The 14,175-nt window shown below is 38.7% G+C and overlaps 1 protein-coding gene across 1 annotated transcript; it reads right to left on the reverse strand.

The window, feature by feature from the left end:
• Positions 1-1,102: 1,102 nt before the first annotated feature.
• On the reverse strand, positions 1,103-10,518 carry LOC149281363 (anaphase-promoting complex subunit 16). The gene is made up of 3 exons (XM_089499401.1): positions 10,377-10,518; positions 2,596-2,670; positions 1,103-1,224 (listed from the first exon to the last, which is right to left on the reverse strand). The coding sequence occupies exons 1-3, from the start codon at positions 10,516-10,518 to the stop codon at positions 1,103-1,105; spliced, it is 339 nt and encodes a 112-aa protein (XP_089355527.1).
• Positions 10,519-14,175: the final 3,657 nt, after the last annotated feature.

The raw sequence follows: 14,175 nt of genomic DNA on the forward strand, positions 1-14,175 counted from the left end.
TTCTTTGCAAATGGCCTACCACTAAAAGAATACAGAAAGGGAAAACATTTACAAAACAAGAAAGCTAGTTTTTAGCATTGATATTCTATAATAATGCGTAAGACACATCATATTAGTTTAACCTGTCCTACTATAGACACATAACTGATGTTTTGTACTGTACAAGGCAGGATGTTTGCAATTAAAAAACAAAATAAAACCATTATGGAAACAAAAATATGGCAGGATTTATTGAGTTTATACTTAGAGAGGTTGATGTATTTGCATTGTCCTATGTGTTGGTTTTTTTTTTTCTTATTTGAAAGACATGCCCCAAGCCTTGAACTTTGTATTTTACAAACCAGGTCCTAAACATAAAATAAATCATTGTTTGGAATAGCTGCTCCATATGGCACTTTTGGCTTTTTATTTTTAGCAGTAACATATCAGCTTCAATAATTCCTGTTAAAATTGGACAATCCTGAAAAAACTGGATTAACTACGGTAAACGGCTACCGTTAAAAATATGCACTATTATTTTATAGGAACTACTGTTCATATCAAATAAAGGTTTTGATGTTTATCATATGACATATCTTTATTGCACTAAAACAAAAACCAAGCATTACACAGACATCCAACAATCTACAGTGTGCAAAATGTAACAATACAGTGATAATACAGTGTATTTTAATGCAGTTCAAATCTTGCGCAACAGCTACACGTCCAAGCTTGCTAAATTATAAACAGAAGAAGATGCACCTTCTTTGCACCACTGTAGAGAATTCTGGAAAACTGGATGAGGTTGTAAACATTGGCCATTTAGGTAAATCCATGAATTGTGCGTGTTGAGGCTATGGGTGTAAGGATACACAGTTTTTGCAATCAGGGATTACAGGGATGGATGAAGAGTAACATAGGTGCAAATGTAAAGTGTAGTTTTCATTTAAATTCCTTGGAACCTTTTCTATATTCCATCTCTGCCATGTCTGTATAGAAGGTTCACTCAATTACATCTTCTAAGAACAAGCCACTTTGTACTGAAAAGTCCTGTAAGATTCCTGTGTTGTGTCAATCTCAAACAGATGTTCCCCTCGATCCAGTAGGCATTGCATATGGATAGTCACTTTCCTCCCGAAGAAGGGGTGAAACCAAGAAGCTGTTCAATAGGTGTGTATCTCCATTCGTCTGCTTCCAGCTCCTCTACTAAACCAGCCAACTTTTCCATTCGAGTCACTTGTTGATCTGAAAAGATTAAACCTACAAAAATGTTACTGTAATTATAGCATGTTCCCATCCCAGAATCCTAAGGTCCCTCCAATGGTTTACTTTATCATACCAAAGAACAAACTAGGCCCTTGTATATAAATACATCTTAACTATGAAAACATTCCAAACATCAGCTACAAATCTGCATACAACATAACAATGGTTTCCTTTTTCACTTAATGGTTTTTAGGACCTTTAGTGATATCCTTTGGTATAAACAAATAGCCTATTTTTTAATAGGTAATATATTCTAAAAACAGCACTTTTGCATTGCATGTCAAAGCAATTGGACATCCGGGGCAAAAAGAATAAGAACTAAGAAAAAGTACCTACAGAACAGTAAAGTTAAATACGTTTTTTGGGCCTCAACAAATATGTGCATAAATCCCTCATTATTATAGGCCAAGTATTTGTGTCACAGAGCAAAATAAAGTATACTTTAATATCTAGATTATGGTAGAGGCTGGTGGTTCTGTATGTACTCTAAAACAACTCACTTTTTTAGACCTTACAACAGATATCAGAGATTCTCAATACCGGAGCTCAAATAACCCCCAAACATGCATGTTTAACGTGTATTACTTCCTCAGGTGAGCATGCTTATGTTTAATGTCTGAGTGTTACTGCTGGGGGTACTTGATGACTAGATGTCGAGAAACATATTTATGGACACTAGAAATCAGCTTTTTAAGAAAAGTGTATTAGTCATGGATGGTAAATGTGACTTGAATTTCCAAGTGACACCATTTAATAGTGCACTCTTCATAGATAAAGAAGATTGTGGAAATTCATATTTACTTCTGTAAAAAAAATGTAATATTGGGGGCTACTCTGTTCTAAATAAAAGTTAATGGCATGTGCAATCAAAAGTTATAAATAAAATCCAGTGGCTTTGTATTTAAGTCAAAGTCTGCTTAACGCCGCTGAGAAAACAAGATGAACCCTGGACCAAAAGCGCATAATGGATGAAAACTAGTGATAAAATTCCTCCAACTGTCAATACCAACTAGTTTTTGGAAGCTGTTGTGTTATTTTATACATTATTAAAATTATTAATTTCTATACTAAGATGGCTGTCAAGAATTCCTACTTCTGTAATAAAATTGTTTCCTCCATAACCTTTAATTAGTCAGACTGTCTAGGTCTCAGTGACTGAAACTAAGCCATTCCATTATTTACCACAAGGTAGTAAGATTATGGATTGGGCTACGATATCAAGGCTGAGAACACAAAAAAATGCAACTGCTTAAAAAATATAAAACACAATCGGAATCTGCACGTTCCTAAACCTAATTCCATCTCCGGTCGTATTTCCACAATAAAATCAGTAGCCTATAATCTTCTTACCATGCTTAACCTGCTTCAGAGTGGATGCAACTTGATAGCTGAACACAGACTCACATAGGAATCTCTCTGAACCATCTGTAAACAGAGGAGACCAGTTAGGGGGCAAAAAAGAACAATATTCAACTATTCTGTGACTAGTATGTGTGTGTGGGGAGGTGTAAGGACATTAGTTACAACTTTCTTTAACCAGACAATATCTAAGTATAGACCATAAATATTATAACAGATAATCTGAAATAGAAATACACAACTGCTGAATGTACCATATTTGCTCGATTATAAGACAAGGTTTTTCCCCCCAGAGCAAATGCTCTGAAAAATACCCCTTGTCTTATATATTTAAGGTCATTTTATAATCTCTCAAATAGGAGGTCTGACTATAAGACTAAGATCCAGAGCCCCTGCAGGGCAGAGTAGATGTGCATAACTGGGGGTCAGGTTGGCAAATAAAAACAAAAAAATGCATTTTTCTCAGTCATAGTTTTTATTAAGCATGAAAAATAGTTTACATGTGAATATTTACTAATAAAACTAGGGTAGTCAGGCTTTTTCTTTTTTTTTTTTCTAAATTAATATTCAAATTTTGGGGGGGGTCATCTTATAATCGAGCAAATAGGGTATTTTTTTAGATAAAGTATAGAAAGTTGCACCATGTTAGTTTTAGAAAGAAACAAAAAAGTGGGTAGATACATTTCCTTTATTGGCTAACTAAAGGACATGTAAACTTTTAAGACCATCTCGGTCTGGATCTTGCTAGTACATTGGTATTCACATGGTTACACTGCAATTGTTAGATGTTTTAGAAATCTAACTTTTCTTTTAGGATTTCTGCATATTCCAAGGGGTTGGGCAATAAATATTACAACCATTCTTTGCTCATTATCCGTGTGCTTATTCACTTTAAAAGATTATCCAGTGTGCAAAGTTTGCTTTACTATCACTCGAGAGTGTATTTAGTGATAGGTGGATAGGGTTCACCAATATTTACTGTTCCCTCATCCTTTATCTGCTAGAACACATTGAATTTACTAATCCATTACTGTGGATTATTCCCGGTTACTCCGGTTCATTCACTTATCATTTCCCATCTTGACTACAGCAACACTCTTTTGGTTGGCATTTGACTCTCCCACTCTCTCCTGCAGTATGTCCTAAATGCTGCTTATCTTCCTTGCACGCTGCTCTTGTTCTGCTTCCCCACTCTGTGAAATCCTCCACTGGCTCCCCATTATCTTTAGAATCAAATTTAAAATCCTTGTACTAACATCTAAGGCCCTCCATAACACTGCTCTCCATACATTTCTTAAAGTTCTTCCCATGGGCTAAGGCTCTCCTCCTCATTTGTCACCTCTTCTTTTTCCCCCATCTACAAGATTTCACTCGTGGTGCCCCATATCTCTGGAGCCTACTTCTACCGAACCTTCAGCAACATTCAAAAAAATACTCCTTCAGAGAAGCATACCATTTTAGCTGCTAGAACTTCCTTGTCACTGATACAATCACCAAACTACCTCTCACCCTTTCTCTGTTCCTTATGTTTGTCCTCACCCCATTCCCTCAAGATTGTAAGCAGGGATCTCTCCACCCAATGTATCGGCTTGTCTTAGTCTTTCAATTCTACTCTTGTCATACCCCTTGAACATACGTAAGAAGCGCTGCGTAAACTGCGTAGATAATAATAATAACGTGGCAGGTTAAGTATACAGAATACAAGAGCAGACAGCATGTGTCTGAGCACACTCTTACTTCCTCATTTCCCAGACAGGTATTTAAAATTTGGAATTCCTAGATTATATTTACTTATACAAGAAAAAGACAACTAGATGGAAAGGGGTGAGCTAATATTATCAAAATTAACTAAAAATACAAACAGGGTACAAATACTAAGATGGCATCAATTAAGTGATGAAAGGTACTCCAATATAATAAGTGCACTAAGTTCCACTTAAAATGTAGCAGCTCAACGCCTGTGGATATGGCTGTAGCTCATCGATAATGGTAGTTTGGGGCTTGGGTGAAGTCATTCTCTGCCTCTGAGTTTATCAGCCTATAATCCAATTTAGGTTAAAGTCAGAAATACACTGTTCAGTCAGACAAATTCAAGGGAGATGGAAACAACTAGAATGAGAGAAAAAAATAAAAAAAATAAATGGTCAGCTATAGCTTCCCAACCCTATAGCACACAAGCCAGACACTACCTAAATTAGATGATTAAGTGCAGGATTCTCAGTAAATGAAAGAAATCAAAAAGGAAGGGAAAAGCCAAAGGTAATTTCCTTTACTTGAATAGAGGGGTTGTTGTAGTGTTTTAAGAATATAGGAGACAGGCTTTAAAATAAAAACCAAGGGAAGTTGCTTATCGCAAACCTGGGAGATTCCTCTCACAGCTTTGTACATACAATGTAAATGCTAATTACTGGAACGTGTTATATAACTAAGTTTTCCCTTTCAAGAAGCAAAGTGTGAAATCAAATAAGCTGGCTTGTGATTGTTCTATTGTAATGGAACAGGGGACCAGACAGATAGGAGACAGAAAAGATATTCATAGGCTTCAATTCAAACAAGATCATTTAAAATAATGCAATTCTTTCCCTTACAAAAAATAACGTTAATACTTACATTTTGGTCATTGCCAAAATTCTATATAATGTTTTGAGGAATACTATAACTAGCATTTGCCATCTACCGCTTCATAGTCTTTCATGGAAATGACACAATGGTGTGAATTCCCAAAATGTTTGAGGAGCATCTGCATATTTCTGGCCAAATAACTTCATTCCATGTAGAATAGATGGTATGAGGGGGAATTAGATGAAAGCCACATCACATTAATGACCAAATAACGATAAGGAACAGAGTGGATTCTAAAGTGTTTAAAGGGATCAAAAATATCATTTTGTTATTCTCCTATAGCTGGAAAGAATAAGTATGTAGTATTTGTCACAAAACAGTTCCATAAATATTCACAAATGCAACACATGTTATCTATGTATTGTCACAAAACCGGTAAAATGCTTCTGGGGCTTCGCATACGGTGCTCCTGACGTGAGCTAAGACTAGTACGACCTCTTAATGCCTAAAGTCCACATAGGAAATGCAACACACAACTGTAGCAAATACTGAATGTACTTCCTATAAATCACACCAGGAAACAGGAATTAAGGCATGCATATACAAAACATCATGTAGGTTTTCCTGCTCTTCATCTTTAACCCCTTAACGACAATTGCCGGTCCTGGCACGACACGGAAAAGCATGTGCTTTACGACAATTGACGTGCCAGGACCGGCACGTCTTTAAACGGGTGCAGAAAGTGATCTACTATCGCTTTCTGCACCCAAAAAGCGTTGCTGAATGCCTCGACCTCGAGGCATTCAGCAACGCCGCGATCGGCACGAAGGGGCCATCTCTGGCCCCTCCACGGGGCGTCAACATCCGCCATACTTTGTATGGCGGCGGACGCCCGTTTTAAAAGCGTTTAGGAGGCGATCGACGATCGCCTCCTAAACTTAAATGGTGTCGCTGGAATGCCTCGATCAGGAGGCATCCAGCGACACCAAACACTAACCTTTTGATGGGCTGTGACCGCTCCGGAGAGCGGTCACAGCCGCAGCTGCCGGCAATCTTCGCCATCAAGGAAGATGGCCGCCGTCCTGTAACAGGAACCACAAATTTTAAAAGTTCGCTAGACGGTCCAGACCATCTAGAGAACTTTGGCTCCACTTGCAGGTTGAATACAGGTACTGCATTCACCATGCAAGTCAATGGAGCCCAGCTTTCTAATCACAGTGTGATTAGTAAAAATAAATTAAAAAATAAAATAAAATTAATAATAATTAGAAAAAAATAGTAAAAAAAACAGTAAAATGTAAAAATCATTTCCCACTGATGTCACTATCAGGGGAACCTCCAAGTTGAAAAAAAATGTTAAATTTTTTTAAAAAAAAAATATATATATATATATAAAAAATATATTTTTGTGAGCAAGTCCTAAAATTAGCATATTAGCTTAAAACAATTCTCGCATGGAAAGAGTTAAAATACTGGCATATTAAATGCCCGTGGGGTGTCTACTTTTAAAAAATGTATGATTTGATGGGGTAAATTGAATGGGCCAGGTTCAACAACGTCCCAATTAACACGGGGGGAAGGATGGCCACACATCTAATTTCCAATTAGAAAAATGCACACGTACCAAATGTGGCCTTTTAGTTCCCCCAAAAAATGACAAACCCATGCATGTGGGGTATCACTGCACTCAGGAGATGTTGCTGAACACATTATGGGGTGTCGTGTGACAGCGGCATATACCAGGAGCTGGAAATTCATACATAAAGTAGGTGTGTGTGGGAAAAATACACACAAAAATATTACTGCAAACTTTGAAAAAATGCTGGTGGTAAAATATGTGCATGCAAAGAGTTAAAATACCAGCATTTAAAATACCCTGTGGTGTCTAGTTTTGAAAAATATATGGTTTTGTTGGGCACACTGAAATGGCCCGGCTCAAAGATGTACCAAATAGGGCATGGGCAGTGGATCCACAAATGCCAAAGTTCAACATTGAAAAATGCACATGCCCTAAATGTGGCCCTTTTGCCCCCAAACAACCAGGCAAAATCATTCATGTGGGGTATCGCTGCACTCAGGAGATGTTGCTGAACACATATTGGGGTGTTTTGTGATAGTGACATAAACTAGAACATTTTAATTCATACCTGAAGTAAAATGTGTATGACAAAACAAATGCAAAAAAATGACTACCATAAAGTTTGACAAAGACTGGTGGTAGATATGGTGCATGGAAAGAGTTAAAATACTAGCATTTGGAATACCCTGGGCTGTCTAGTTTTCAAAAATATATGACTTGATGGGGTAAATTGCATTGGCCGGCTTCAAAGATACCCGAAATGGCACATGGGGGGAAGAATTACCAGATTTGGAAAAAATGGCTTTGAAATAGCAAAACGCTACCTGTACTTATTGCCCCATAATGGGTAGAAAAAAGCAAAAAAACATAAAAACATTGGGTATTTCTAAACTCAGGACAAATAGTAGAATCTATTTAGCAGGTTTTTTCATTACCTTTTATAGATGAGTAAAAGATTTTTCAACTAAAAGTTAGAAACAGTCATTTTTTTCTAAATTTTTCACCATATTTTATAATTTTTTTAATAGTAAATAATATGATACAATCAAAACAATGTCATCTAAAGAAAGCCCTTCTTGTCCTGAAAAAAACAATATCTAATGTGTGTGGGTTCAGTAAACGGGAAAGAAGAAAATTACAGCTAAACACAAGCAGCGCAGAAATGTTAAAAAGGCCATTGTCACAAAGGGTACAAAAAGTAAAATCAGCCTTTGTCTCGAAGGGGTTAAATAAAAAAAACCTACCCAGCCCAATTCTACGGAGATCAATAGGTGGGAGGCCTCCTTTAAAGAAAAAAAATTAGGTGAGTTACACAGTAATGTTGTAATCACTAAGAAGGGCCATCTGATTAAAGGGTCTTTGGAGAAAGGCTGTAGAAAGCTTTGCCCCAAATATCGCATGTCAACAGATGTTGGAACTATACGAAACAAAACACACTTTCATGCTAAAATACATAATTGTTTTCTACACAGTATTATTAGTTTTCCTATGGGGCTTCCCTTTTAGGATTATGAACGGGACAGTTTTTCATTCTGGACTTGAAGTATGTAAAAAAGCCTGTGCTCCAAGTAACACTTTGACAGTGCAGTGCTTTGCAAAGATCACTGATCGGACAGTCGTTTTAGCATATTACTATTTTAAAATGAATGAACAAAGTATTAGATTATGTTCAGCGAACAAGAGAAAATAAGGCTTAGTATGTAGTTGGTGCAACTGTGATTCTACTATAAACGGGGAGACTATAGGAGATGAATCAACGTGGAACCAGCAATTGAAGGACCTGGCTAGGCCTAGATATTGATGATATTCATTTCAGAAATCTAGCTGGCAACTCCTTCTTTATTAGTACCGATCCGTGAAAAATAAATAGTGTTAACCACAATCTCTCTTTAATTTAACTTGTAACTAATAAAATGAAATTGTGCTTCCACTGTTTTAGGTTGGTAGGGGCTGGTGGAATTTCTCTTTTTGTTAGTTTAGTGATACAAAAATGTTAAAACCCTACAGGAGTAAGCAAAATTAATGGGGGGGACATGATTTAGATGCTGATTCCCGAAGACCAACAAAGAAAAAAAAATGTATCGCACTATACCTGGTAACGAAGAGCTGACATAGATGGGGCAATGTTATTACTGCCCTCTAGTTGTACAGAAGTAGACCTACTGTTTAAAATTATTATCTAAAGTAACTCCTGTTTGTTATGTATTACATAAGATTCATTTATAAATCCAGCAGTTTCTCAAATACTAAAACCGACAGTATCTAAAGACAGATACTGAGAAAAATGGAACTACCATTCCTACAGGAGGAGTTGTAGAAGCATGTTTTGTAGGGGCTTTCTTATACCATTTCTATTTCATAGGGTGTATTGAGATATAGTAGGTACACCTGTTCAATTGCTTGCCAACACAAGCTAATCAGCCAATCACTTGGCAGCAACTCAATGCATTTAGGCATGTAGACGTGGTCAAGACAACTTGCTGAAGTTCAAACCAAACATCAGAATGGGTAAGAAAGGGGATTTAAGTGACTTTGAAGTTGCATGGTTGTTGGTGCCAGACAGGCTGGTCTGAGTATTACAGAAAGTCCTGATCTACTGGGATTTTCACGCACAACCATCTCTAGGGTTTACAGAGAACAGCGCAAAAAGATAAAATATCCACTGAACCGCAGTTGTGTGGATGAAAATGCCTCGTTGATGTCAGAGGAGAATGGGCAAACTGGTTTGATGACAGAAAGGCAACAGTATGCAGAATACCATCTCTGAACGCACAACACGTAGAACCTTGAAGCAGAAAACCACACCAGGTGCCACTCCTGTCAGCTAAGGACAGGAAACTGAGGCTACAATTTGCACAGACTCACCAAAATTGGACAATGGAAGAACGTTGCCTGGTCTGATGAGTCTCGATTCCAGCTGCGACATTCAGGTGGCAGGGTCAGACTTTTGGCATAAACAACATGAAAGCATGGATCTATCCTGCCTTGTATCAACAGTTCAGGCGGGTGGTGGTGTAATGGTGTGGGGGACATTTTCTTGGCCCACTTTGGGCCCCTTACTACCAATCGAGCCCCTTAGTACCAACTGAGCATCATTTAAAGGCGACAGCCTACCTAAGTATTGTTGGTGACCATGTCCATCCCTTTATGACCACAGTGTACCCATCTTCTGATGGCTACTTTCAGCAGAATAATGCACCATGTTACAAAGCTCAAATAATCTCCAACTGGTTTTTGAACATGACAATGAGTTCACTGTATTCCAATGGCCTCCACAGTCACCAGATCTCATTCCAAAAGAGCACCTTTGGGATGCGGTGGAACAGGAGATTTGCATCATGGATGTGCAGCCGACAAATCTGCAGCAACTGTGTGATGCCATCATGTCCATGTTATTAGGTAGCAAGGTGTACCTAATAAAGTGGCCAGTGAGTGTGTGTGTGTGTGTGTGTGTATGTGAAATATATATATATATATATATATATATATATATATATATATATATATATATATATATATATATATATATACACACACACACACACATATCCCCATAATTACATAACAAAACATAGTAGAATATGTATCTGTTTCCATTAGGTGTGTTTTTTAAACTACCAGCAGTCCTTACCCTCCAGCATCTCCCCAGCTGCCTTGGGACAAGTGAAAAGAGCTTTCCGTGGAGGAGCCAGATCAGAAACACTGAAGCCAGATCCAGTGACAGAGCTTCCACTCACTCCTCCAGCTGAAGAGGAAGATGAGGAGGCCGCCATTGCAGAACAGCAACCTTAGAGACAAAAACTGATTATACAAATACACCCAACATAATGAGTAATAATGGCAACATATTTGTTTCACTAAATATGCAGAATTGCATATTTCAAATCCATGAAATAACTATATATTATGACAGTCTAACACCAGTGAATATACCATACATAACGATTAGTTAAAGGGACAAAACTCAAGGAATCTTCCCATATGTCTGCATCAGATCAGCCTTTCTAGCTCAACCAAACCCACCCAACTCCCTAGTGTTACTACAACAACAACAAAAATCCCAATTTCTTCATACGCAGGGGTTTAATGACTATTGAGAGGTTGCTGCATTATAAAGGGCGAAAATAACAAAGAATAAGCGGACAATGCAGGCTGGTGTGTTAGCCGAGTTACATTTCCTTTATTAATGCATCATGTCTACAGCTACCTTCCCAAAACTGACTTTATTAACACATAATATAAAGTTTTGTAATTGATTGTGTTTTTAAAAAATGACAAACGTTACAACAAGATATCAGTATAATGCGATAGCGACTGGATTCATGCTTATCTTTAGAGGAGTCTGTCTGGCTATAAGGAAAACAATAAATGACAGGCTTTTACTTCTTAATACCGCTGCCAAAGCATTCCTAAAACCCTTTGATGTCATCTACACCCATGAATGTGAAACAATTGAGCTTTAGCCACTATCTATAGGGAAAGCAGGTGAATTTAGTTGTGGAGATTTACCGTATTTGCTCGATTATAAGACACAGTGTTTTTCCAGAGCAAATGGAGGTCTATGAGGACTAAGATCCAGTTCCAGATCCACCGCAGCGCTGCAGGGAACCTGGATCCTTCTGTCTGGTAACCTCCGCTGCTGCCGGGACTCCCACCTGTGATATGCCTTTTAACCCCTATTTGCCACTCTGCCTCCAGAAATACCTTATACCCCTATATGCCACTCTAGCATTTAGGGGTACAAGGTATTTCTGGAGGCAGAGTGGCATATAGGGGGTTAAAAGACATTGCACAGGGCACAGTGGCATATAGGAGGGTATAAGGCATTTCTGGGGCAAGTGGCAAGCCTGGGACTGGGGGGCAGGTTGACAAATAAAAGCCAAAAAAATAATTTTTCTCAATCATAGCTTTTATAAATAGAAAAAAATAGTTTACATGAATTAACATTTACTAGTAACACCTTTTTTTTCCTATAGAGTAGTCTTATATTCAGGCTCTTTCTTTTTTTCCCTAAATTAGTATTCAGATATTGGGTTGTCGTCTTATATTCGAGCACATATGGTATTTTGATTTTGTGCATTATTATAGCACATTGATTAATAATCATGTATCTCACCGTAAAAGCAGTAGCACCAGGCTGCTCCTTTATCCAGGGAGCCCTATAAATGATGCACCATGGACCAAGTCAAAGATTCTTTGCTAGACTTTTTTCAGATTCTCAAGCACCCTCTTGACAGTACCAAAATGTGATTTTTATGCACTTGGTTAAGTTGTGGATGTTTGTGTTCTGCGCAGCATCAGAGTTTGCCTGGCGTGTAAATGTATGTTTGCTACTTGAATAATCTCAATTAAGTGCTCTTGATTAGGGCTGCAACTAACGATTATTTTCATAATCGATTAGTTGGCCGATTATTTTTTCGATTAATCGATTAATCGGATAAAAAAAAATGAATGTACATTTTTCATTTATTTAAAATAATTTAATAAACAAATGATGTTAAATACAAACGCAGAATAAAAAAAAACCTGATAAAATGCATTTCTTGTCTTTATTTCCCAACCAGCCCCCCCAATTTATGCACGTTTGAGCCCAGGCTTGCCACGCTGCCTCCCACATATGCCACACCACGCTGCCTCCCACATATGCCACTCCACGCTGCCTCCCACATATTCCACTCCACGCTGCCTCCCACATATTCCACTCCACGCTGCCTCCCACATATTCCACTCCACGCTGCCTCCCACATATACCACTCCACGCTGCCTCCCACATATACCACTCCACGCTGCCTCCCACATATACCACTCCACGCTGCCTCCCACATATGCCACGCTGCCTCCCACATATTCCACTCCACCCTGCCTCCCACATATTCCACTCCACGCTGCCTCCCACATATGCCACGCTGCCTCCCACATGCACATTTGAGCCTAGGCTTGCCACGCTGCCTCCCAGACATGCCACGCTGCCTCCCACATATACCACTCCACGCTGCCTCCCACATATGCCACGCTGCCTCCCACATGTGCCACTCCACACTGCCTCCCACATATGCCACGCTGCCTCCCACATATGCCACGCTGCCTCCCACATATTCCACTCCACGCTGCCTCTCACATATTCCACTCCACTCTACCCCCACATATGCCACTGTGCCTGATACGCCTTATACCCCCTGATACACCACTCCATCCTCCCCAGACATGCCACACTGCCTCCCAGACATGCCACGCTGCCCTCCCCACATATGCCTTATATATCGTATATGCCTTATACCCCCAGATATGTCACTCCATCCTCCCCAGATATGCCTTATACCCCCAGATATCTCATAGTCCCCTCAGAGTCACAGACCTGTTCGCATCACACTGACACCATACTTTTATAAATAAGTACTGGGTTAATCTTCACTGCCCCAGGATTTAGATTCCCCTTAGTCTGCCCCCCTTTACCTCTAACTGCGCCTTAAGTTAACTTTATTAAATTAACCCTCAGTCCTCATCATTAAATTAACACTAAACACCCCATTAACCATAACTACCCCTAAATTAACTCTAAATACCCCATCAAACACAACTACCCTAAATTAACCCTAAACACCCCATTAACCACAGCATCCCCTAAATTAACCCTAAAGACCCCCATCAACCACAACAGCCCCTAAATTAACCCTAAACACCCCATACACTACAACTGCCTCAAATTAACCCCAAACACCCAATTAACCACAGCTGCTCCTATATTAACCCTAAACACCCCATTAACCATAACTGCCCCTAAATTAACCCTAAACACCCCATTAACCATAGCTGCCCCTAAATTAACCCTAAACACCCCATTAACCATAGCTGCCCCTAAACACCCCATTAACCATAACTTCCCCTAAATTAACCCTAAACACCCCATTAACCATAACTGCCCCTAAATTAACTCCCACCTCCCCTAACTTTCAGCAGCCCAAATATTAATTTTATACTTACAGTTAGATGAGTGTCACAGCCATGTGGTTCTGGCCTTCTGGGAGAAGGAAGGGGGCGGGGCCAGTTGTCACAGTGATTACAGGGAGGGACTGGTAAGTAGGAGCTGCTGCTGTGAGTCACTGAAACGGATTATATAATGAGGGGTATTTTTCAGAGCGTTTGCTCTGAAAAACCCCTCATTTTATAATCGATAAAAATCGATTCAACTAATCGATAATGAAATTCGTTGGCAACGATTTTCATTATCGATTATTATCGATTTTATCGATTAGTTGTTGCAGCCCTACTCTTGATAAATGTATGGCTGAAGATTTTTTTTATTTTTTTTATTGCTGGGTAGTAATAGAATGCACTATGACAAAATATCACTGCATATATTTTTTTTCTCAAAGTTATATTAAATTTCTTTGAGTTATATTTTTCAACCGGAAACCCAAAAAGTTAAAAAA

This window comes from Sceloporus occidentalis, unplaced genomic scaffold, assembly GCF_023333645.1.
Source record: "Sceloporus occidentalis isolate IW3139 unplaced genomic scaffold, rSceOcc1.0.p SCAF_134, whole genome shotgun sequence".
NCBI classification, from domain to species: domain Eukaryota; kingdom Metazoa; phylum Chordata; class Lepidosauria; order Squamata; family Phrynosomatidae; genus Sceloporus; species Sceloporus occidentalis.